Genomic DNA, 26,115 nt, shown 5'->3' on the forward strand with positions numbered 1-26,115 from the left:
TTGTTGGCTCGGTGTGCCATATAAGTTCAGGATGGGCTCTTGGCGAAGGGGGAGAGGGGCGCACTATTTTGCTCACATAGGACATTATCCTCTTTCATGGTTCTTGATGTGAGTCTACATTTTATTAATAATAATAATTGCCGTTCAGTTATGTCTGACTCTCTGTGACCCCATTTTGGGTTTTTCTTGGCAAAGCTACTGGGGTGGTTTGTCATTTCCCCCTCCAGCTCATTTTATAGATGAGGAAACTAAGGCAAACAGGGTTAAGTGACTTTTCCAGGTCACACAGCTAGACCAAATTTGAACTTAGGAGGATGTGTCTTCCTGACTCTAGGCCCAGAGCCCTATCCATTGCACCCCCTCACTGCCAGTATTCCCTACCCAGTTTCAAAGAGATACACTTTTAAGCAATAGTGATATCATGGTTTCATGGCTTTTTCACTTGGAGTTTCAGAAGGAAGTTGAGAATGACATCTCCTCTGTCCTTGCTGACTCTTCACTTTAACAAGTGTCCCCCATTCTCTTCCTGATTTTATTTGTAAGCATTTAGTCTTCATGTTCTTACAGGGCACCACTGATGTAATGGAACAACTGTAAGCCACCTCTTTCCACATCTCTGGGGAAAAACGCCGTCTTACTCCCTGTGATTGTAACTGTAATGAGCTGCCTGTGACTGTGTCTCATTTCAGAGATCCCAGAAGATCCCTTAGAAGCTGAAGAGTATTATGTGGATGTATTTGATTCCTGTTCTGAAGCAAGTGAGGAGGATCAAATAGAAGAGGTGATAGAAGAGGAGGAAGATGAGGTGGAGGAAGACAAGGTGGAAGAGGAGGAGGTGGAGGAGGAAGTAGCAGAGAGCACTTACAGGACTAGTCAACAGGTATGTATTGTCCCTTCAAGGGCTAGAATGGTCAAAATCTCCAGTTTTCCATTGGTCTCCCGAAAGACTAAAGATGGTACATCCCTGAGGCACTGAAGTGATGTAATTGACAAGAGCTCCATCCAAAGTAAATTAAAACTCCCTCCTCATTTCTTGTGTGGAGTATGGTAATAACCTTCAAGTTGGTTTTCTCCTTCCTGTATCTCCTTGCCTCCCTTCACTTTCCACACGGGTGCCAAAATAAGGCAGCCCAGTGGACCTTGAGACAGGAAGACCTAAAATCATATCCAGCCTCAGATTCAAAGCAGGCTTCCAACACTTACTAGCTGTGTGACCCTGGGAAAGTCACTTAACCCTTGCCTGTGTAAAAAACTGGAAAAGAGGAAATGGCACACAATTCCAGTATCTTTGCCAAGAAAACCCCATGTATGTAATTGACATGATATGGCCCATGGGGTAATGAACAGGAGGACACAACTTATGACTGAACAACAGTAACAACAGTATAAGTGCAGGGGATACAAAGAAAGGAAAAGAAGGAGGTCATAATGAAATAGGAGAGACACCATTTTGTTGTTGTTGTTCAGTCATTTTTCACTGTCCAATCTTTGTGACACCTTTTTTTGGCAAAGATACTGGAGGGGTTTGCCATTTCCTTCTCCAGCTCATTTTACAGATGAGGAAAATGAGGCAGGCAGGGTAAAGTGACTTGCCCAGGATCTAACAGCTAGTGTTTGAGGCTGTGTTTCAGTTTAGGTCCTCCTGACTCCAGACCCAGTGCTCTACCCACTGCACCACCTAGCTGTCTCATCGCAAACCATTACAGTAGTTTTAATAATGTGATCTTTGAAATCAGTAATCACTGAATTGGAATGAGCCCTACAACCTCTTTTGAGTATGATATTTATAGCTGTCACCACAGTGGTATACTTTGTCATTGTAAGTGTCAGGTGTGGGGAAAGAAAAGCCTGTCACTGAAGTGGTTTTTCTCCATCCTAATCGACATTGGACAGTGCTTCAGCTTGACAAATGTTTTCATAGAGTCTCCAGTCATCTTTCTATTGCATTGTTTGTCTCTTCCTTTCCTGAATGAAACAAATGTTGCAGTTTCAGCAGGAAAATGTATTTTAGGTATGCCATCAAGCCTTGTGGTATGATCTACTTGGGAATAGGTGCTTATTGAATGAAGGTGTCTGTTTTAAGTGTCCATTCAGGACTGTAGTATTTGTTATTGCTATGATGAAGGGTTCCCAAGGTCCATTTTCCCAAATCTCTGTCTGCCTGTCTCTTTATTTGTCTGTCATGCTTGTTCTCTCTCTCTCTCTCTCTCTCTCTCTCTCTCTCTCGTTCTCTCTCTCTCTTAAACTCAGCAGGAATCCTGACCAGTTTGTTACCACTAACACCTTAGTGGCCTTAGAATCCTTTTGTATCCTGTTGTAGTGAGGCAATAAAGCTAACTTATTACATTCTCCCTAAAACAGTTTTGGGGACACAGCTCATAATCGAGGTTTAATGGGAGTTACAAGGAATTAAAAAAATTTAACCCCAAGTCTGAGATCACAGACCTTGAATCAGTACCAGATAGAGGGTAGTTGACAAATAGACTTAATCTTGGAGTGAGTCATTCTGATTGCTTTTCTTAGCTACCATTTATGAAGAGGCAGGGCTAAAAGTCTCTCTGTGACATATGAATGACTTCACTATGGGTCACCACAGCTACACAGGGAGCTAACACAAGCCAGCTGAATGCCCCAGGTTAGGATTAGGTTCATACATTACCCTTTTTGAGGTTCTGACTCACCATGGTGCCAACAGTTGTCTGACTCAGGGTAGAAAATTCCCATCAAATCTTGGATTCTGACCTGATGGTCCCAGACCTATTTGGGAGACTCTATCTTGTCCCACCAAAACCAAACAAACAAAAAACAACTTGCAGGGTCTGTGCGGGAAAACTGGTGATAATTAAGGCTACATAAGTTCCCAAGATCCTCTTTTAATTGACACGCAAGGAAGAATAAAAGGCTAGGTGAAGTACCTAGTCCAAAGTCCGACATTTATTACGTGCACTTACCAGCTACAAAACCCATGACTTCTGTTCTGTATTCTGCCTCCACACACCTTGCCGTTCGCTCTAGTTGAATCATTGCAAACTAGGTTAGAGGGAACGGGAGGTGATGGTGTGTTTTGAAATAATGCTGCAAAAATAGACAGGTGGAGTCTGTAATCTCCATAGACCGAGAAACAGGAACACTTTTTGTATTAAATCCTGAAAGGTCATTTGTGTCTTTTACTGCAGTGTCGGCTAGTAATTGGACGACTGCCTTGTCACAACAATAATTATCCATCCATCCTCCTAATGCCTTTGAATGCATTATCTGTGAAAGGAGAGCTAGAATAGGTAGGCGCTTGGAGGGATGCTTGGGTGATAGGGGTTGAAAATGAGATGATGTCTGGAAAACCTGTGCAAACTGTAAAAATGCCACGCAGAGTTCCTATTATTAACTGAATAGAGGCTCAGGCTGATTCACGCTCCTGAGAGAGGGCGAAGTCATGAGGGAGAAAAGTAAACCATCTCCCCACCATGACCAAATAAGTAACTGAGAGTCAGTCAGCGTGGTCCAGTGGATGAGAAGGTCTCCTGCTCTCCCCCCAAGCTCAGAATGCCTTTTTGCTACGCACAGCTTGTCTTTCCCCCACACTCTTACTGGCCATAAGTCAGCCCCATCCCTACAGGACATTTCTTTGTTCTCTTCCCTCATGTTAGGTACTACTCCAGTAATTTGATAAACGGTAATTCTTCCCCGTTGGTTGGGAGGTGATGATGGCTTAATGTTGTTGCCCTTAGCGGTTTATAGTGGATCACAAAGAATACTTATGTCAGTCACAAGGATTTTTTGGTGGAGAGGAAGCACTATTATATAATAAAACTTTATTTCTCATTAAGCAAAAAAAAAATTAAAAGGTGGAGGATGATTTACAAGTACACCCACAATGGAATAGCAATTCTGATTTTTAAAAAGTGATTTAGGGCAGCTAGGTGGCATAGTGGATAAAGCACCGGCCCTGGGTTCAGGAGGACCTGAGTTCAAATCCAGCCTGAGACACTTGACACTTACCAGCTGTGTGACCTTAGGCAAGTCACTTAACCCTCATTGCCCCGCAAAAAAAAAAGTGATTTAGATTTAGCATTTATTTAGGGGTTGAAATAAGATGACATCTGGAAAGCCTGTGCAAACTGTAAAATGCTACACAGAGTTCCTATTATTAACTGAATAGAGATTTTTAAATAGGGACCAAAGATCCCTACTGCAGGTGGAAATAGAAGGCATTTACTATAGACCAAAGCCCAGGGACAGGAAGAGGCATACTGGGGCAGTTGGTTCTCTTATGTCTCTTAACTGGCCATAATCTTAGGGTTGGACCCAGGCCTTCTTTCCCAGGATGCGCCTTAGTGTCTGCTTTGTCAGACTGGCCCAGTGGGGTGGGGTTAGGGCCTGAAAAAAATGGTTGGGTTATCTCTCTTAGCACTTCCCCCAGCTAGCAGCTTTGTTAGGCAGCTAGGTGGTACAGGCGATAATAGCAAGTTGGCCTTGGAGGCAGGAAGATTTGAATTCAAATCCTGCTCAGACACTTACTAGGTATGGGTGTGGACAAGTATTAGTTATCTCATCTGTAAAATGGACATTAAGGTGCAGCTAGGTGGCACAGTGGATAGAGCACCAGCCCTAGATTCAGGAGGACCTGAGTTCAAATCCAGCCTCAGACACTTGACACTTACTAGCTGTATGATCCTGGGCAAGTCATTTAACTTTTAAAAAATGGAAATTAAAATAGCACCTTCCCCCAGGGTTTTTGTGGGGATCAAATGGCCTCATCTGCCAACCTTAAGTACTATATAGATATTTTCTAATTACTATGAGTATGACTCTCCCTGCCCAATGTCACATATGTGGGCTAGGGTACAAGTTTGCTTATGGGTGCTGTCTATCAAGGCTACCAGCCAATCAACTTGAGGAGCCTCCTATTTTCTGGGAGGAGACAGGAAGGAGGAAAGAGGGCCTGCGCGGAGAGCTCTCTCTCTTTTGGGTTCCTGACTTGATGGTGGTGGTGGCGGCAGAGGACTTCACAGGAAATTTGAGGAAAGATAGGAATGCCAGGCTGTTGGAATTCTGTTTTCAATCTTTATCTTTCTATTTTTCAATAAACCCTTAAAAACCTAAACTTGTTTTATCAGTGATTTTAGTCAGTTTCCCCCAAAACTGGGGGAACAGATTAGAATCCACATTTAGAATCTTAAATTACACAATGGAAAATAATGAAGTATTTTAAATATCAAAAATAAATAAATAATTTATTAGGGAAGACAGATCATCCCCATTATTCCTCTCCCTATTCTAAAAGCTATGTGACTTTGGGCAAGACAGTTTAATCCCTCTGGGCCTCAGTTTCCTCCTCTGTAAAATGTGAGAATTGGATTAGATAACTGTTCTGAGCTGTGTTTCTGTACTTTTAATATGACCTTAGCCTAGAATGATTCTGGAAAAATTGATTTTTGATCTAATTTTTGGGACACGTCATGATAGTGATGTAGAATAGACTTCAAGTACTTTAAACTCTGTTATTCAGCAAATTGGAGAAGGGTGTCACTTTCTTTCTTTCTTTCTTTTTTTTTTTTGCGGGGCAATGAGGGTTAAGTGACTTGCCCAGGGTCACACAACTAGTAAGTGTCAAGTGTCTGAGGCCAGATTTGAACTCAGGTCCTCCTGAATCCAGGGCCGATGGTTTAGCCACTGCGCCACCTAGCTGCCCCTGGGTGTCACTTTTTCAGGTCTTTGTGGGAAAAGTCTTAGTGGCTAAGGCCCAAGGCCCAAATAGCCTGCACCTCATTCATTGTTACAGAACTAATTAAGATTCTGTGAATTACTAGGATCTTGATCAGATTTACTTATTCCTTTTGCCTAACAGCTGTCAAATATCTCTTCTCATTCCATTCTTATGTACCCATCCTGGTTCAGGTCTATATGTCTTCTTGTTTACAGTAATAACCATAATAGGTCAACTGGTCTGTAATCTGCCTGTTCACCCTCCATTCCTTCCTTCACACTACTCCCTGAGTGATCTCCCTGATCATCCCCTCTGATGGTGTCAGTCTTATATTCTAAAACCTTCAGTAGTTTTCCCTTCCCAAATGAATAATTCATGCAAGATCCTCCATAGTCTCTACTCCAACCTACCGTTCTAGCTGTATCTCCTATATACAACTGCTCTTCTTGTACTTCATTTTCCAGCTAAACTAGACCATCCTCTCTTCTTGGTTTAATGTTGTTTCTCAGGGAAACTTGGGAGAGCTCGGGCAACTTCCTGGCTTCTCTTTGCCATCTTGGTTCGATCCTCTCTTCTTGATCTGCTGTTTCTCATCTTTGTGTTGTGCTATTTTCCATACCTGGAAAGGACACTTCTTGCCACTCTCTCTCATTGTGAAAGCCTCTCCCTTCCTTTGAGGTTTGACTTCCCTTTGAGGTAAGCTTTTACTTAATCCTCCCTCCATCCACCAGGCTGAGCTGGAAGTAATCATTTCCTATTTCCAGTTCTTCATAGCACCTTGCCTGGACTTCTCTGTTGCTAGCCCTGAATCATAATCATTTGTGTGCCTGTCTTTTCTCCCCTATTAGATTATAAATTCTGAGATTGTGTCTCATATTTTTCATCCCTGTATCCTCTGGGCCTTAGCATCACGCATTGCATATAGAAATAATTCAACTGTATTTGTTGTTGAACTGAACTGAAATGCTTCAGGGCTGTTGGTTAATGCCCTGCAGATGAGAATGAAAACAAAAATTCAGCTACTTTCATCCTAATCTGTCCCAGAAGTTTTTGAAGGAATTAAAAAAGGAGGCAGTAATTAGCAGCATGCCTCCTTTTTCTCCTTGACCCGTATGGTACAAGGCTGATTGGGGGATGCAATTCAACAGGGCTTCTTGGAGCTCCATGAAATAAGAGTGAGAGTCTCACATCCCACACCCCCACTCCCATCAGAATAGGTCAGTCCACTCAGTGATCACAATATGAACATGGAATGTTTTCATTCCCCTACTTAACCCCCATCATGGATAGACATTAGGCATCTTTTTGCACTTTCCGCATAGGTGAACAATTAAATAGAATGACAGAAAAGCATGCATTTTAATAGCCAAATTAACCCAGTATTTGACTTAGGGCTTCCTCTCTATACATGATACTCACAAGTGATTCCAAAAATATTTTTCTCATCCCAAAGCCCCTGTAGGTGGATCCTGGCCTTCCTCACTCAATATGCCAAGAACTAAGTACAAATATTTTAAGATGTCCTTTGCTAGCAGACCTAATTCCCAGGAAGTCATTAGTGTTTAGTTTATTAGTTTTAGTCATTAATGTTTGTTGGATTAGATTGGATTGGATTTTCTTCTCTGTTTATAAGTTGATACTGTATTTTAAAGCAGTTTTTCAAGTAATAAGCATTTTTGTTATCTGTGTCTCCCTTGATCCCTCTGCCACATTGAGCAAATTTTTTAAAAATCATATACACACCCCCCACCAAACAAATCTCTCATTAAATATCTGCATAGTCTGGCAAAACAATTTACCACTTTAGCCATGTCTGAAAATGTAAAGGAATTTTCAAAAGGAACCTAATTCAGCTCTAAAATTTTTGCTGTTGTTCAACTGTTTTCCAGTTATGTCCAGTACTTTGTGACCCCATTTGGAGTTTTCTTGGCAAAGATATTGGAGGGGTTTGCCATTTCCTTCTCCAGCTCATTTTATAGGTCAGGAAACAGGGGGAAGTGACTTGCCCAGAGTCACACAACTAGTGAGTGTCTGAGGCCAGATTTGAATTTAGGAAAATGAGTCCCCAGTCCCAGAGCTATATCCATTGTGTCACCTACCTCTCCTAAAATCGTAGGCGGTAAATCTGTACCTGGAAAGTCCTTATTTGTTCATTGCATTCATAGATTTAGAGATGGAAGGAGCCTCAGAGGCCATCTAGTGTGACTTCCTCATTTGACAGATGAGAAAATTCAGGCTGAGGGAGGTTAAGCAACCTGGTCAAGGAGATACAGCTAGTAAGTGTCAGAGGCAGGATTTGAACCCAGGTCTCCTAACTCCCAAGACTGTGTGTTTCCACCAAGTTACGATGCAAACTCCACTCTGCCTCCTGTCCTCCTTCCCCTAGTCAGTTATGAAGGTTAAGGTGGGTAGATAGTAGAGCGACTTCTTAAAGTGAAGTCGAAGGGGAAATCTGAGTTTGAGAAAGTTAGATGGTAGATTTTGTGTATAGCAACATCATAGAAAAAGTACCACCAAAATATCATGGTAGATTTGGGAGCATGTCAAATCTGGAATTGCAATTTAATAGCAGGTATGCTATTGTTCTCTCTATATTTTACCCTTGCTGAAATGAGTCTGGTAATGTGTCTCCCAGAGAAGAGCTATGTGTGGTGATGGGAGTGCATGAGGATCCCTAATGCACATTTTGGAGCTCTCCAGGCCTCCCGTGCAGGTGGATATACTTCCTGGCTAGGACGGGGTGGGCAGGATAGTGCAAAGTATAATTACAGGTATAGATAAAGGGAATTGTGGGTGCCCTTTGAGTTCAGAAAGGAGTATGCTAACTGAGGAAGTCCCAACCTGTGCTGGTTGAGATTGGGGGGCTCAGGTTACAGGAAAATAAGCACTGGAATTCTGGTGAGTGGAATTGAGTGGTTGCTTCAGATGATTCTAAGAAGAGATGTTTTTTGGAGTACACTTGAGCAAGATCTCGCTTCTCAAGGTTCCAGGGAAGATGGAAGAGAAATAGTTGAGTCTGTCATTAAAAGGTGGAAATCAGGAAACTAGTTCAGTAAGTGTGAGGCGCTGTCCATGGTTCTAGAGATAGAAAGACAAAATGAGTCCTTTACTTCAAGGGATATTTAAACAGTTAATAGGTAGCTACATTTACTGCAAATGTAGGGGGTCAGGGAAGGCTTTCAGTAGGAACAGGCACTCAAGTTGATTCTTGAAGGAACCTAAGGATTCTAATATCCTGAGGTGGGGAGGGAGGGCATTCCAAGTACTGGGGTTAGCCTCTGGCAAGTCACTAGAAGTAAAGAGCAGTGATACTAAAGATTGAGACAAGAGACTTTGAGGGCAGCAAAAACAAGGACCTATGCTTGACATAGTTTTAAAATACAGTAATGGTGGAAGGTTGTAAACTCCACCTTTCTTCCCCCTTCTGGGTTTAGTTTGTATTCCAGGAGTCTCTCACATTAAGAAAAAGAAAGTGTGTAAGTTATAGACTCTGTATAGTGAACTTGAGAGCAAGATGAGCCAATGAAGAGAAAGGGGAGGGAGGATGTGATTCCCAGAAGAAAGGGCAAATCCCCTTCCTATCATTCCTCAAGAAGAGGTGGCAATGCAAAGTGACCCAGGCAGCTAGCTGAAGGAGGCTTTGTCCTTGGGTCTGTCTTTGCTTTACTTTCTCCCTTCATGTCTGTGGCTCCATCCTTGCAAGTATTAACAACACTGCTCTAACTAGATATTATGTCATGTCCAGAGTCACCTTCATAATAACAACAACTAATGTGTAGCACTCACATAGTAACAATGATAATATTTACTGACATACAGGACTTAGAGAATACTTACAATCGTAACAACAACTCACATAATATTAACTGACAGAATTTACAGAACAGGAACAATAGTAACTGACATAGAATTAGAGAATACCACCAACAACAATAGTAATAATAACTGACAAATAGAACTCACAGAATAACAATAATGACTGACATATAGAATGTAAAGAATACCAATCATGACAAGTGACATTTAGAACTTGAAAGTTTGCCAAATGCTCTAACATGATATTTCAATCGAGCTTTACAACAACTCTGGTAAGGCAGGGACTACCAGGGACTAAAACTGTTAATAATTCCTATTCCACAGAAAATTATTAAGTGGCTTGCCCAGAGTCACACTACAAGTAAAAGCTTTGAACCCCAGTCTTCATGAACTCCAGTCCAGCACTCTATCATGATACCAAACTGTCAAGCCAAGTCATTCTTCCTACCCTTTTCTCTCTCTTCTTCCTTGGCTCTTTCTTTCTTGCATACACATACATATACTTTTCAAAAATCTGTATCCCCATGGAAAACAATGGGCCATGGAAAATTTAGAAGCCTAAACATGAGTGGAAGTAATTGGGAAACCTTGCCCCACAGCATCTCCCAGTGCACTGTGGCCACAGTGGGTCCTCTGTGAATGCTGTTCTCTAAGTCCCTCTGGGCTTCTCTGTTATCTTCATTTGTCTCAATCTCTCCCTTCCTCGACATATTGGGCACGAGGTGAGATAATATTTCACTTTCCATCATGTATGAATAATGGCTTTCCAAATCACATCAGCCATTAAAAGAAGAGACCAGTCATATTTATATTGTGCTTCAGAAGAGCACATTAAGCTCAAGTACATGCAAAATAAACCCCACCAGCAATTGCCATGATGAAATATGCTATTGCCTTTGAAATGAAACAGGTGAATCATCAAATATTAATTTCCTACTGTGACAGCCACAAGACCTGAAAAGATGCCATAATTAGGAGGTTTCATCTCCCCAGATGCTAGGAAATACTTTCACTATTCCAGGCCTTATTGGTAGAAAGCTAATATCAACTCAGGACCCAGAGTAGTCTCTGATTTCAAGCATGATTCCCAGGAGCATCCTGCATGCAGTTGCTATGGGTTTATGGGACCTCAAGGTCAATAACAAATATAATTTTTATATTGAATGTCATGGCAAACTTCATGTTGCTAAAGGAGCACTGGTGGAAAATCTCTGGTCAAGAAGGTCATGGTTTTCCCTTTGACTCTGTTGTGTGGGGAGGTCACAGGTTGAATGCATCTTTTGGTACTTAAAGCAACTCCTCTTTTCTCTTGTGCTCCCAGGACAGTGACATTGAGGCGCTGGTCAGGTGTCTGGAAAATGTTCTGGCGTGCAGCTCCCTGGGTGAGTTAACATCAAATTTTCAGATTTTGTTTATAGTATTTGATAGAGATCTCTTCATTCTGTTGGAAGCTTGTGTACTGTATTATGTTATTGTATAATGTTAGACACTCCTAGCTATTCTTTCGTGTTTGAAATTCCATCTCCGATGTATTCATAACCAAACAAGGGATAGGAGCAATTACAGAAGATAAAATAGATAGCTTGGATTACACTAAACTGAAAAGCTTCTACACAAACAAAATTAATGTGCTTAGTGGGAAGCAGTCAAATGAGAAAAAAATCTTTGTATTCCATTTCTCTGATAAGAGTTTGTGTACATAAGACATATGAGCATGTAACATAAAGGTCCATATTCACATCTATGTCTACATCCGTATCTATAGGGATGCGTAAAACCAAAAGTCATTCCTTAATAAATAAATGGTCAAAGAATATTTTAAAAAATCCACAGTCCTCAGAAGACTTACAAGCTATTAACAGGCATATGAAAGAATGTTCCATCAAAATAATCCTGAAGTTTCACCTCACATTCAGCAAAGATGACAAAAGATGGGAATAATCAATGTTGGATGAGATAGGCACACTGATGTATTGTTGGTGAAGCTATGAATTGGTACGACCATTTTGGAAAGCAATTCGGAATTATGCAAGTGAAATGACTAAAATACCCACATGCTAGTCCTATAACCTAAAGAGGCCATTGATAAGAAGAAAGTCCCCATATAACTCCAAAATATGATAGTTATTATTTTTTATAATAGCAAAGAATTGGAAATAAAATAGATACTTATGTATCAGAAAATGGTTAAACAAATTGTGGTACATGAATGTAAACAGAATATTACTGTACTAAAAGAAAAGAGGTGTGTGATGAATCCAGGGAAATGTGGAAAGACCTACATGAAATTATTCAGAGTGAAGCAAGCAGAGCCAACAAAACAATATAATCAATGATTACAACAATGTAAATGGAAAGAATAACCACCAAAGAAATCAACAGTGAATGTTGCAAAATTACAAAAAACAAGCCTAGCTCAAAAGTAGATAGATGGGAAGATACCCTGCCCCTCTGCAGAAGTCCACATGTACTACATTGCACATATTTTCAGACTTTTTCAATATATTGATCAGGTTTGTCTGTCCCCCCCTTTTCTTTTTTGTCTTTAAAAATATTTGTCACATGGAAGGGCTCTCTGGATCAGGGAGAGGCATGGGGGGAGTCAGGAGAGGACATTATGAAAATATGAAAAAATAAAAAACATCAATAAAAACAGGTTTTTTTAAAAAAAGAAATTCCATCTACTACCTCCACACCTTTGTCTAAGCAATCCCCCATGTGCTCTATTTTCTCCTTCATCTCTGAAGCGTTGCTTCTTTCAGAGTACAACTTCTATGTGAGGTCTTTCCTAATCCCCTGGTTATTAGTACTCTCTCCTTGAAAATACTTTATATTGATGTGGCTATGAGACAGCAGGAGAGGCAGTGTGATGTACTCTATAGAAAGACAAGCCAAGAAGGTCTGGGTGCGGGTTCTGTCGCTTACACATGCTGTCTAAATGACTATGGGTAAATCACTTGACTGCCCAGTTAAGGGAGTCTTCTCAGAGGGAATGCCCTATACCAAGGAAATCTGGGGTCTGCCTCCCCCACCCCATCCTATTATCTTTGTGTACATATTGTACCCCCCAATCAAACCTCTGTTCATTTAGTGAGTGCTGTTTTCTCCATTGCGTCCTTCATTCCTTCATACACCCATTATAGGTGCTTAACACAATCACATGACAGAACGGGGAGGGACCTTAGTGATTAGGTTATTATTCATCCATTTCTCACTCACCCCCCACCTTTTTTTTTAAACAGATGAGGAAATTAAAGACCAGAGATTAAATGATTTGTCCAAATAAAGTTGCACAGCTCAGAGAAGACCCTTTTATTCTTAAGTCAGCCTTATCACTTTGAGGAGACCTGTGAAAGCCACTCTCAGGCCTCCCTAGTTGGAATGTGTTGTTATAAATTATAATCTATTGTTAATATATTTTAACAACCCCATCTCCCCTTCTCTGCCTCCCCCCCCAAAAACCCTGAAGTTATTCAATGTCCTACTACTGCCCCAGGGTGAGAAGGTATTGAAATTTGGTAGGCAATCATAATCCAGTGTGAGCCTGCCTGGGCCCACATAATAAGAGATTGTATAGGATTTCCTTAGAAGTGCAATCTCCCTGACTCTTACATTATAAAGAAACAGATTGCTTTCATCCAAGCTGAAAAGACCACAGCCATGAAGGTCAGTCAGTTATTGAAAGATATTAGGTCTGAAAAACAAAACTGAAATTTCTTTCTAGGTGTCAATCTCAATAAATGGAACATGGGCCTTCAAGGATAAAGTCTTGTTTCTAAATTCTCTTTCCAAATAATAGCTTCTCTGGGATATCCCCCTAATGCCAGATAACAGTTGTCCTGCTGCTATGGTGGTAGGAGAGGGGGGTAGTGTCACATGGGAAATGTCAAAGGTGAACGTGGACTTTGGGTCACGCTACAAATGCAGCTTGCTTGGGAGTGATGGCCAGTCACAGGAAGACTGCTTGTTGAGTCGTTGTTGTCCCTTTGGCCATTATCTCTTCACTGCTTTATTGGGTTCTGGCTTTCTCAAGGATTTGTAACGTGTATCTCCCTCTCTGAGACCCCACAACTCAGAAGGTATCTGTTTAGCCTCTTGGCTTGTTTTCCCTTAATCTGTCCTAATTGTTCTTTAGTCATGGGTTTATGAGGGACAGCCTATTCTGGATTCTCCATGGTCAGGGAGACCTCAAGGGGTAGGTGAAGAAAGGCAAGAATACTATGGCAGCCAATTCTGTTTCCATTCTCTCCCACAAACACCATCACACACATTTGAAGCACTGTGGCTTCTTAAAACATTTTCATGGCATCTTGGTATTAATAGTTTTAGCCAACATGGCCTGCCTGCCTCCTGTTCCTCAGACTTGTTCTTCCTTTCCCTGCCACATGCCTGAAATACTTTCTCCTTCTTCCCACCTTAGAGAATCCCTGGCTTTTTTAACATCTTAGCCCACAGGCTACCTCCTATAGGAAGTTGTATTTTCTCCTTCTCCACATAATCATCTATAGTCTTGTTTATTCTTAATGTTAGAGCCTCTCACCCCCAGCAGAATATGTGCTTTGAAGGCTGGGACTCTCATTTCATGTTGGTTTTCCCAGCACTTAGCATGGTACCTGCCACATGGGAGGAGCTTAATAAGTACTTGTTAGATTGGGCTGGATTGGATTGGACCCCAGAACCTTAGGGACCTTAGAGGCCACCTAGTTGAGAGGTGTCAAACTCCAGTACCAGATTAAAGTGTATCTGAGAAATGTTTAACCAAATAAGTACAAATACAACATAGATAGTGTTAATTGTGATTTTCTAAGTCAACATTCATTTCTATTTGAACTTGACACCATTGATCTAGTCCAACCCCCTCATTTAACAGATGAAAAAGTGTGGGATCAGAAGGTTTAAGTGACTTTTCCAAGGTCACCGAGCTAGTTGGTGGATACAACTGCAACTCAGGTCTCCTAAAGCCCCTGTGATGTCCATGACAACACAAGGCCTCCTCAGCTCCCTTCTTATGTACGGGCAAGGAAGACAAGGCATCCTAGAGTCAAAATCAGGTTTCTACTCCAAAGGAGTATTCCTTTGGCTGGGAATGGAGAAACTGAGTTGATGAGAGGAAGCACCCTTTGACTTCTAAAGCTTATTCATGAGGGAGTATTTGAAATAGGCCTACCTTTGGGGATGGGCAGCTGGCTGGTGCAGCAGATAGAATACTGGGCTTGGAATTGGGAAGACTCATCTTCCTGAGTTCAAATCCCTCAGGCACTTAGTAGCTGTGTGACCCTGGGCAAGTCTCTTCACCCTGTTTGACTCAGTTTCCTCATCTGTCAAATGAGTTGAGGAAGGAAATGGCAAACCAATCCAGTATCTCAGCCAAGAAAACCCCAAACTGAGTCATGTAGAGTCAGTCATGACTGGAAGATGACGAACAACCACAATTGGGCAAAGCTTCTTCAGATGGTCACAAGATAGCATGGATCCATTACCCATTTATCCTCGGATCCCCCAAAAGCTTCCATAACACTCAAGGGATGCCATGAAGATGATCTAATTTCATTTTTGTGGGAGCCGAGTCTCTGAAATTGCTCAGGTGTGCCCAGGCTATCACGGTGCTTCACTGTAATTACATTGACTGTGAGAAGCACTGTGATATGATAATTACACAATTATAGTTGTGGTTTATTAATAATTATAGCTGTTATTATATGCCAGAATGTTAATAGGATCCAAGAGCAGATTTGAACTTAAATCAATTACAGAGCAAATGCTAGCATTAGGGAGAGAAACCTCTGCGAGTGAATCTACACCTTTGGATAAGAGATGGGGAATTAAAAATGGGCATCTGGTTTTTGAAAATGTCATATTCTTGGTTAAACTTGTACATATTTTGATAGTCAATCAACAAGCATTTGCGAAGTACCTTCTGTGTGACAGTCATTTTTGTCAAGCTCCGGGAGGATGCAAGATAAAAGGGTAATAGACCCTGCCCTCAAAAGGGCTTCCATTTTAACTGGGGAGATGGCCTGAATGTACATGAATATACACAGAAGAGGAACAAAATAGATCTCCATGAGATTTCCCTGTCAGTTTGAGAAGAAGACATGTACAAGGGCAAAATCTATATGGTGACTCTCCTTTTCCATGTTTAAATCACTTTCTCTCAGGCTCCAATTTCTCTCTTTTCAAAACAATTCAAAGACAGTTTCTTCCTTTCTGGCATCATAGGAGGTTTTAGGGGATTAATGTGTTAATACCTGGTCAGCTTCAAGAGATGTCAAGGTAGAAGGTTTCCTTGACATTTAAAGTATAAATCTGTTACAGATGGAAATAGTTGTGGACTGAGGAGTCCGGAGACGGGCCGCAGCTGTAGTCACAGATCTTCCACTAACGAGCTGCGTGACATTAGCCTTGCCCCTGTAAACCTCTGAACTTTAGCCCCATCATCTCTACAATGCTGGCATTAAACTAAGAGATTGTTCAGCCCTTTCCAGCTCTGATGTTCCAAAGGTATCTCTAGAGGCAGCCAGGTGGCCCAGTGGGTAGAGCTCTGGACTGGGAGTAAGGAAGACCTGAGTTCACCGGGTGACCCTTGGCAAATCACTTTAACTCTGTCTGCTTCTGTTTCTTCAGCTGTAATATGGGAATAATAATAGCACCTACCTTCCAGAGTTGTTGTGAGGATCAAAAGAGATAACGTTTATAAACTTCTTTGTAAACCTTCAAGGGGTATATAAATTAGCTAATGTTATTAGCTATCTATGATGATTGAGCCAACTGGGATAATCTGGGAATGCCCAGTAGAAATATGGAAACAGTTGTGCACTCAAGACCCTGGATACTTGAAACTGTCAGAAGCTTTCTGGTATTTGCAGACTTTATTGAAGAGATATCAAGATGTATCCTGGATGTTAGTGTTAGAGGTGAGGTAAGAGAAATCAGCTCCTGTATATACACCATGAAGGGAGGAGTGTGAGCTGAGGTGGGGGGCCAAGTTTGGTCAGATTGACTAAGTTGGCATATTCACAAGGAGTATGTCTGTGATTGTACATGAGGGAAGCAGGAGGATCAAGGAGGTAGAGAGGAAGGAGCAGAGACAGAAGTAGGAGAAAGAGAGACAGATGGAGACAGAGACACAGAATGTTTACAGTAGGACAAGTGAGGAGGAATTGGCAAGGCCCTGTGTTACACTAAGAGGCACTAGGGCTTGTTATCCGTATCCTAATGCCGCTCCCTCCACACAGCAATAATAATACTGGGGAGCCGGATCAGTTTCTGAATTATATATGAATTTTTCTAAGACACCTGCTGTTTTAAGCAGGTAAAGAGAGCTCCTTGAGGGTGAGGAGACAGACATAAAGAGACTTGGTAATTCAGAGTTCTGAAAGAGAAGGCCTGGATGGAATTGCGTAGAGGCACAGATGCCTCAGCATTTTCACTGAAGGCAGGTACCCTTCCTTGGAGGGCAGCTAGGTGGTGCAGTGGATAGAGCACTGGGTTTGGAGTCAGGAAGACCTGACTTCAAATCCAGCCTCAGACTCGTACTAGCTGTGTGACCCTGGGCAAATCACTTAACCTCTATTTGCCTTAGTTTCTCACCTGCAAAATGGGGGCACACTGGAGAAGGAAATGACAAACCACTTCAATCAATTTGCCAAGGAAACTCCATGGACAAAAGTCCATGGGGTCATGTAGAGTCAGATACAACTGAATGACAGAACCACAACCACTCTTACTTGGGGGCATCAATGAAAATGAAAATAGCACATTTGATACAGTATATGTGCAACAGGGTTCTGAGTATATGCAGGATGCCAGATGCTGTTTGATATTGCCTACCCCATCCTCATCCTCAGTGCCCAAAGTCTTACTGTTTTTAAAATTAACTCTAGGTTCAAAAATATTCCAGCAGGTATACTCTGCAATACACACAGAAATCACCTCAAATCTCAACTCTATCCCTTTCTCTCTTTCCTCCTTCCTTCCCTCCCTCCTCTCCGTTTCTCTCTCTCTCTCTTTTGAGCCCCCATTTTCTCCAACCATCATTGTGCATGTCTAAATGGGATATTTTATCCCTCTATATGTTCTGTTGATGAAGCAATGCTTTATGTCAGCCATTATTCCATTCATTCATTCATTCATTCATTCATTCATTCATTCATTCCTTCCTTCCTTCTCTCCCTGCACCCAATATTCAAACCCAGACCAATGAAACACCAGAACAGATGACCACGTGTTCGCCTTTTCCTAATCCTTTAATAAAATACAAGGTCCTCTTGTTTCTTCACTTCAACTGAATATCTTCTTTTTCCCTTTTTTTGCGGGGCAATGAGGGTTAAGTGACTTGCCCAAGGTCACACAGCTAGTAAATGTCAAGTGTCTGAGGCCGGATTTGAACTCAGGTCCTCCTGAATCCAGGGCCGGTGCTTTATCCACTGTGCCATCTAGCTGCCCCAGTTGAATTTCATAGAAACAAAAATTTGCCCTCAAAAATTTAGTGCCGTAGATTGTGAGCCCAGACAACATAACCAGGCTAACCTTCCTTTGCATTAACCAATAGCAAGCGATCTGCTGATATAAGCCCTTGTTAGAACAGTGCCAGCAGAATACATGGAGGGCATGTAATGAATGCCACTGAGGCAATAATTACAATATCCCTGAAGCCTCTTTGTCTGTTAGGACTTCCTTAGGACCTTGACATGCCTAATCATTGTTACCCCTAAATCCTTTCTCAAAGCTTTGCTAACAATCCAGTCCAAACATGCTGATGCTGACCAGGGAGGATGTGAGAGACACACATCTTATCATTATTTGCACAAAGCACCAAATCCCATTAAAAAATTAAAGGAACTTTACTCTCATAAGCTCTTCAGACTCTGCTCCCTAAAGTGAAGATGTGACTGACAGTCATTTAGCTGCAAGCCCTGGTGCTTTCACTCCCCAGGAAGAATTCCTCTTAATTGATGGAGCAGTTTCAATATGAGGTGCTATCCCCAGATGCTTAATATCCTGGAGGATTGAATTGAGATTTGGAAAACTGATCAGATAATTAAAAAAAAATTTTTTTAGTGAGGCAATTGGGGTTAAGTGACTTGCCGAGGGTCACACAGCTAGTAAGTGTTAAGTGTCTGAGGCTGGATTTGAACTCAGGTACTCCTGACTCCAGGGCCGGTGTTCTATGCACTGTGCCACCTAGCTGCCCCCTGATCAGATAATTTTGATGTAAATGTCTAATACTCACTGGCTTCCATCCTTTCACATGTAGATAGAAGTTTGATTAATTTAGAAAGTTCTTTAAAGAATTAAAGGGGAGGGGAAGAATTAAGAGATTTTGTTCATAATAAAAGCAAACAATTCCCTACAATCCCCTTTATCATTGCTGCTGCTGCTGCTGCTTCTGCTGCTTCTGCTTCTTCTTCTTCTTCTTCTTCTTCTTCTTCTTCTTCTTCTTCTTCTTCTTCTTCTTCTTCTTCGGCAATGGGGGTTAAGTGACTTGCCCAGGGTCACACAGCTGGTAAGTGTCAAGTGTCTGAGGCCGGATTTGAACTCAGGTATAGGGCCGGTGCTTTATCCACTGTGCCACCTAGCCACCCCCTATCGTTGCTTCTTAACCTACACTGAACAAGGAACATTCTGGATGTCCCTTTTGCCCAGAAAAAAGGGAATTAGTAGCTGGGCTTATCCAACCCACATAAAGCAGAAAGTTGTAGAATTATCAGGCTATTTGGGGCTGTCTTAAGAATAAAGTCTTGTAGAATACTTTTTTCCTTATTAAAGAAACATGTTGTCTGTATATTAAATGGAATGTTGAGTGAATATTGAAATCATAAATCTAGTCCTGGAAGGAGCCTCAGAGGTTATGAGGTCCAACCTTCTCACTTTACAGATGAGAACACTGAGGCCCAGTGTCTCACCTAAGGTCACACAGGTAGTAAACGACACAGATTGGATTCGAACCCCGTACTCTGGTCTGAAAGCAGGGGTTCTTAACCATTTTTGATGTTTTAATGACCCTCTTCCCCAGTTGGTTTTTCTTCCCTTTTCTTTTTTAATTAGAGAAGGTAGAGAAATTGGTTGGTTGATCATTACAGGCATCCCTCAGAGATGTTGTGGGTTCGATTCCGCATTGCTGCAAGTGAGCAAATATTCCAATAAAGCAAGTCACATGCATTTTTTGGTTTCCCAATAAATATAAAAGTTATGTTTATACTATGTATAGTCTAAGTGTGCAATAATATTCTATCTAAAAATGTACATACCTTAATTTAAAAAATACTTTATTGTTAAATAATGCTCACCATGACCTGAGCCTTCAGGGAGTCCTAATCTTTTGGCTGGTGGAGGGTCTTGCCTCAATGCTCATGGCTGCTCATTGCTCAGGGTGGTAGTTCCTGAAGTGGGGTGGCTGTAGCAATTTCTTAAAATAAGTCAACAAAGTTCACCACGTTGCTTGACTCTTCCCTTTATTTGAAGACTCGTAGGCCATTGTAGGGTTATTAACTGTCTAATTTAAATTTTGTTGTGTCTTAGGGAATAGGGAGACACAAGGAGAGGGAGATAGCTAGGGAATGACTGGTAGAAGGAATCAGCACACACACACCATTTATTAAGTTCACCTTTTTTTGGTAATAAACATTTTTATTTGTAGTTTGGGGTTCCAATTTTTATCCCTCTTTCCTTCCCTCCCCTTCCCCTTCCCTGAGGCAGCAAGAAATCAGATATGGGTTATACATGTATGACTATGTAAAACATTTCCATAGTTGTCATTTTGTCCAAAAAAACTTAATTAAAAGAAAGAAAATGAGTGAAAAATAGCATGCTTCAGTCTGTTCCATCAATATCGGTTAAGTTCATCATTTTATATGGGTACAGTTTGTGGCACCCCAAAACAATCATAATAGTAACATCATAGATCACCATAAGAGATATAACAATTAAAAAACTTGAAATATTGCTAGAATTACCAAAATATGCCACAGAGACACAATGTGAGCACAGGCTATTGGAAAAATGGCACCAGTAGACTTGCTCAATGCAGGGTTGCCACAGACCTTCAATTTGTAAAAAATACAATATCTTCTAAGTGCAATAAAACTATGCATGCCTGCAATGGGTATGACTTTTTTGAGGCTTGAAAACTTAAATAGATTTAGGTATCATCATGGTAGATCCTTCTGGTACTGTGGGTCCAGACCTCATCATCCTTTGTAATCTTTGTCCATATTCTTTCATAAATTCTCCATGTGGGATCTACCCAATGTGCTGGTAACCTTTGCTTAGGTCTTTTTTACATTTTATGGGGACTGGGCACAGTATTGGACTCAATCTATCATCCCTCCCTTTCATTCTATGACCAACTCACCTCCTCTTGCAATCTATACATTTCCTGGGTAATATTTCTCATGTAGCTTTATGTACACAGGTCACTGTTGGAAAAATATTTGCATTGCTACAAATTACTTGTTCCCATCATCCATTGCCCTTAAGGGCATTTTGATTCTTCAGACATTGTTCTTTTATGATTCATAGCCACATAATCCCACTGGGAGAATATTTGGCTTAGAAAGAGGGGGTTTGCATCAGAGATCGATTTGGACTTGTTGAAAGTATTGCAGTTTCAATGATGAGCAGGCAGATTTCAGAAAAACCTGGAAAGACTCACATGAATTGTTGCTGAGTGAAATGAGCAGAACCAAGAGAACATTGTACACAGTAACAACAACATTGTGCAATAATCAGCTGTGATGGACTTAGTTCTCAGCAATACAGTGATGCAAGATAATGCCAAAAGACTCAAGATACTCTCCACATCCAGAAAAAGAACTATGGAGTTTGAATGAAGATTGAAACATATTATTTCCACCTTTGTTGTTATTGTTGTTTGGTTTCTTATTTCTTGGGTTTTTTTTCCTTTTGTTCTGATTCTTCTCTCACAACATGACTAACGTGGAAATATGTTTAACTTGACTGTAATGTATAACCTATATCAGATTGCTTGCTGGCTTCAGGAGTGGGGAGGGAAAGGAGGAAAGGAGAAAAAATTGAAACTCAAAATCTTACTAAAGTAAATGTTGATGACTAATAGTTTGTGTCACTTTCCACAGTTAGTTTGTTGATTATTTACTCAACCCTCCATACCCCCATTGATTAGAGCTCTGATCTTATTAGCATAGAGAGAATTCCTGGTGAGAAACTCCTTCTTTGAACACAGATATACAATTCTACTCTGCATCTGAAAGAGTTGCTGGGCACATTGAAGGGTTAATTGACTGGTACAGAATCACCTAGCCAGTAGGTGTCACAGTCAGAATTTGAACTCTGTTCTTCCTGACTCTGAGGTCAACTCTCTATCTGCTATTTTATTTAATTTTAATAACTTGGTGTCTACTGCCTTTGACTTAAGATGTATTGCTCTTAAGTATTGCCTTATTTATATTATTATAGTTATTATGTATATTCTCCTAGTTCTATTTTATTCACTCTGCATTACTTGATAAGTGTTCTTTTACATGTTTACATGTGTAATTTCCTTAAAGTAGAACAATATTATTTATATTTTATATTATTTCATTTTAAATTTAAAGTTAATTAAAATATTTATTTAAATAAATAAAATGTTGGAAACTATTTTTACATATAATTGGAAAAATAAAATACTTTTAAAAAAGGTATCGTAGTTTCCCAAATACAATGTGGCTTGATTTTCCTCTTCAAATTTGGGCCCAGGATATTGTCCAACTTCAGAGACAAATATTAATTTGTCTTGGGCTATTAATATCAAGCAAAGAATAAGACAGAAAAAACAAAGATGTTCACCAATGTCATGGAAAATGTTGTAAGGTGTCCAAGTAGAAGAGAGAATTCTCAGAGAGAGAAATACATCAGGTGGTCTTATCTCTGGATGGCAATGGGTTCATTATATCAAGTCTCAGAATATTACAGGGTTTCCTCAGTGAGATCCATAGCCACTCAAAAGACATCAATCTAACAGTCCATAGAAGTGAATCCAAAGGCTTAAAAATGCTTATACTCCAGACCATGGCATGCATTTTGGATGGCCAGCCCAGTGGCTTGATCTATAAACACATATGTCCAAGGCAGGCATTACAAGTACACAGTGGTCTGGGTACAGAACCGAAAACTTGTTATAGTAACATAATAATTTCTTGGTTATAATCATTTTGGATGCATATGGTAAAATATTGCTCTGTAGTTTCATTTTTTTCTCCCTTATGTGTATAGTGACTTTCTTTTACTACACTGTAGCAGCATAGACTAACAAACCTGCACATTTGTTTTTCTGTAATTCCAAACTAAATGGTGCCTGAAGAACTTAAAAAGCCATTATGCTTGTGATTTAAAATAGCCAATAATAAGAACACTTACCATTTCTGAGTTCAAAAGCTTTGGAACCCTGAGCTAATTCATACAATAATATTCCTGGAAGTTTAATTACTATTATAAGTGCTTCTTTCCAGATGGGGAAACTGGAAATCCAAGTGCTTATAAATTACTTTTCTGGCATCAACTTTAGAGCAGGGATTGTCTCACTTATCTTTGTCTTTCCCCAGCACTTAGCAAGTCACACTGAATTTTTTGAACCAGACCTGTGATTTCATGGGGAATTCTCAGTGAGGAAGTCCCCCCTGTGCCAATGCAGAAAAGTACCTTCTCTAGGGTTTCTAGTTTTACATAGAAAGGTTAGGTGAACTGGCCTCCAGGATCACATAGCTAAATGGTATCCGAGGTGGGATTTGAATCTATGTCCTCACTCTGAGCCAGCTCTCTAACCATCATACCACATTGCCTCTCTGTAAGTGCTCAGTACACATTTATGAAGTAAATGAATGTTCTTTGTCAGACAGTGGTTTCTGCACTGCCATCACGAGTCAATAAATCGTCCATTAATTATTAATTAACAAATGTCAAAAGAGTAATGAGCTCAAAGGTGTACACTGAAGAATGAAAGCAGATGGGAAATGGGAAGTCATGGGTCTGAGGGAAGCTTTTCTTCTAAATCACAAATTCTTCATGCCACTTTCCTAGCAGCCCAACTGTTCTCTCATGTAACATATGTAGAGTGCTTTGCTAACCTTAAAGTGCTCTATAAATGCAAGCTGTTTTCATTATCATTATTTGTGTCTGTGGTGAAGAACAGGCATGGGAGAAGAACAAAGTAAGTCCGTTCTGGAGATGATCACAGTGTGATCAAGAGCAGCTGAACAAGGGGCCCCACAAAGGGCAGCCAGGGCCAGAGGCTACCCATGGCTGGGATGAAGTAGGGGAGGCATGAGAAAAAGTCAAGGAGGAGGGGGGCGGCTAGGTGGCGCATTGGATAAAGCACTGGCCCTGGATTCAGGAGGACCTGAGTTCAAATCTGGCCTCAGACACTTGACACTTACTAGCTGTGTGACCCTGGGCAAGTCATTTAACCCCCATTGCCCCGCAAAAAAAAAAAAGTCAAGGAGGCAAGAGATTCAAGGAGAGGAGAGAGAATTATTGAAGTTGGTGGCCATTGGGCAAAGACTGGATAGAGCATGGAAGGGAATGGACAGACTGGAAGGACTGCGAGGACTTGTAGGAGTTAGGTCATGGCAGAAGTGGAGAAAATAGATTATATATAGCCACAGGGCTCCATTGAAATGGCTGGCACAAGACTGGTTAGGGCCCCAAACTGGGGTGAGAGGAAAGAAGAAAAATAGAGGGACCTGAGGTCATGAGGAGGGGGAAGAGCAAGAGGTGGTGAGGTGTTAGAAGCAGAGGGGAAAGAAAATACTGCTATCACAAAATATAACTGAAACGACTGGCCTTTGGGACAAGACTAGCTAGTGGGTTAGATGAGACCTGAGTAGGGCGTGTAAGCTAAGAGAATATTGAAGAACAAAGCAATTGAAAGTCATGTAGAAGGTGAAATGGTATCCCAGGAAGAAATAGAGATGTACGTGTGTGTGTGTGTGGGGGGGGAGAGTTGTTGTATACTTTTTTGTTCACAGATGACTATGTACTTAATGCAGTCTCTGAGGCTGAGATGCAACAAGAGTATGGATTGATTCTCTGCTGCTTGTGCTAATTTTGGTTAACACCAAGAAAACTCAGGTTCTCTACCAGCCATTACTACACCATCTACTCATGGAACCATCAGTTACAGCCAATGGAGAAATATTGAATGCTGTGGATAAGTTCGCTTGCTTTGGCATATGTTTTTCAGGAATGCATACATAGATGATGAGGCTGATGCACACATTACCGGAGCTAACTCAGGGTTTGGGAGACCCTGAAGGAAAGCATTGGAGAGAAGAGGTAGAAGACTGCCCACCAAACTGAAGATCTACAGAGTTCTTGTGCTGACCTCATTGTTGTAAACCTGTGAAACTTGGACTATCTACCAGCACCATGACAGGACAATTCGTTGAATTGTCTTAGGAAGATTCTGAAGATCCCTTGGCAGGATAAGATGCCAGACACTGAGGTCCTTCCTCAGGATGAACTGCCAAACATTCAGCCTCTACTGCAGAGAAAGTAACTCCAGTGGGCTGACCACTGCCAAATGTTTGTTTGCCTAAAAGACTATTTTATGGAGAACTTACACAAGGCAAGCACTCACGTGGAGGTCAGAAGAAGAGAGACAAGGATACTCTCAAGGTCTCTCTGAAGAACTTTGGAATCTATTGTGAGCCAAGGGAGACACCGGCACAGGATCGCCCAGCATGGTGTGCTCTCAACAGAGGAAGTGCTGTGCTCTGTGAGCAGAGCAGAATTGCAGTATCTCAAAAGAGATGTAAGATGCTGAGATTTAGAGACATCTCCCCTCCAAATGTTCATGTGGACTATTAGTGCCTAAGCTGTGGTAGAGTCTTCCAAGCTAGCATTGGTCTGATCAGCCACAGCCAGATACACTGTGCCTTGACCTCAGCAAATGATGTCATTTTTGTCCTCTTTGAGAACAAAGGACAGCTAATAATCAACATATACACACATACGTGTGTCTATACATACATGTATGTATGTGTGCATATCAACATGAAATATCTGCCCTCATCAAACTGTTACTACTTGAGGGAGAACTCTGCTTGGGAGAGAATGAAAACAAACAATAATAATTGTTAACAGTGTGACCTTTAATCACTGAATACCTTGCATTCATAATACAGCTGTCTCTAAAGAGCTTAAAGCCCTTTTCTCATATTATTATTTTTTTAATCTAATCTTCACAACATCCCCATGAGGTTGGTGTCAAGTACTGTAATCATTATCAGTCCCATATTCCAGCTGGGGAAGGAGAATTAGTGACTGAGTCTCTTGTCGTGAAGTATCAAATCCTCTGTTTTGGTGCTAGCTTCCTCCCACCTTCCCAATCTTCTTATGCTTTGCTCCTTTCCACGTGCACCATGGTCCAGTGACTCTGGCCTCTGTGATGTCACTCACACACTCCTACTCTCAGCTTCAAGCATTTTCCCTGGCTGTCCTCTGTACCTGGAACTCTCTCCCTTCTCATCTCTGTCTCCAAGTTTTCCTTCAAGCCTCAGCTAATATCTGCCTTCTATAGGGAATTGTTCCCGGTCCTCCTTAATCTCAGCACCTTTTCTCCAAGATTACTTCCAATT

General features: G+C 41.1%; 1 protein-coding gene across 5 annotated transcripts in view; it reads left to right on the forward strand.

The window, feature by feature from the left end:
• Nucleotides 1-26,115, forward strand: part of NEK11 (NIMA related kinase 11) — a 277,182-nt gene that overhangs the window by 190,244 nt on the left and 60,823 nt on the right. For all 5 annotated transcript variants that reach the window (XM_043968528.1, XM_043968529.1, XM_043968526.1 and 2 more), the window contains 2 exons: nt 690-880; nt 10,842-10,902. In XM_043968528.1, coding sequence (XP_043824463.1) covers nt 690-880; nt 10,842-10,902 — 252 coding nt within the window. The remainder of the gene's footprint in view (nt 1-689; nt 881-10,841; nt 10,903-26,115) is intronic.

This window comes from Dromiciops gliroides, chromosome 5 (assembly GCF_019393635.1).
Source record: "Dromiciops gliroides isolate mDroGli1 chromosome 5, mDroGli1.pri, whole genome shotgun sequence".
NCBI classification, from domain to species: Eukaryota; Metazoa; Chordata; class Mammalia; order Microbiotheria; family Microbiotheriidae; genus Dromiciops; species Dromiciops gliroides.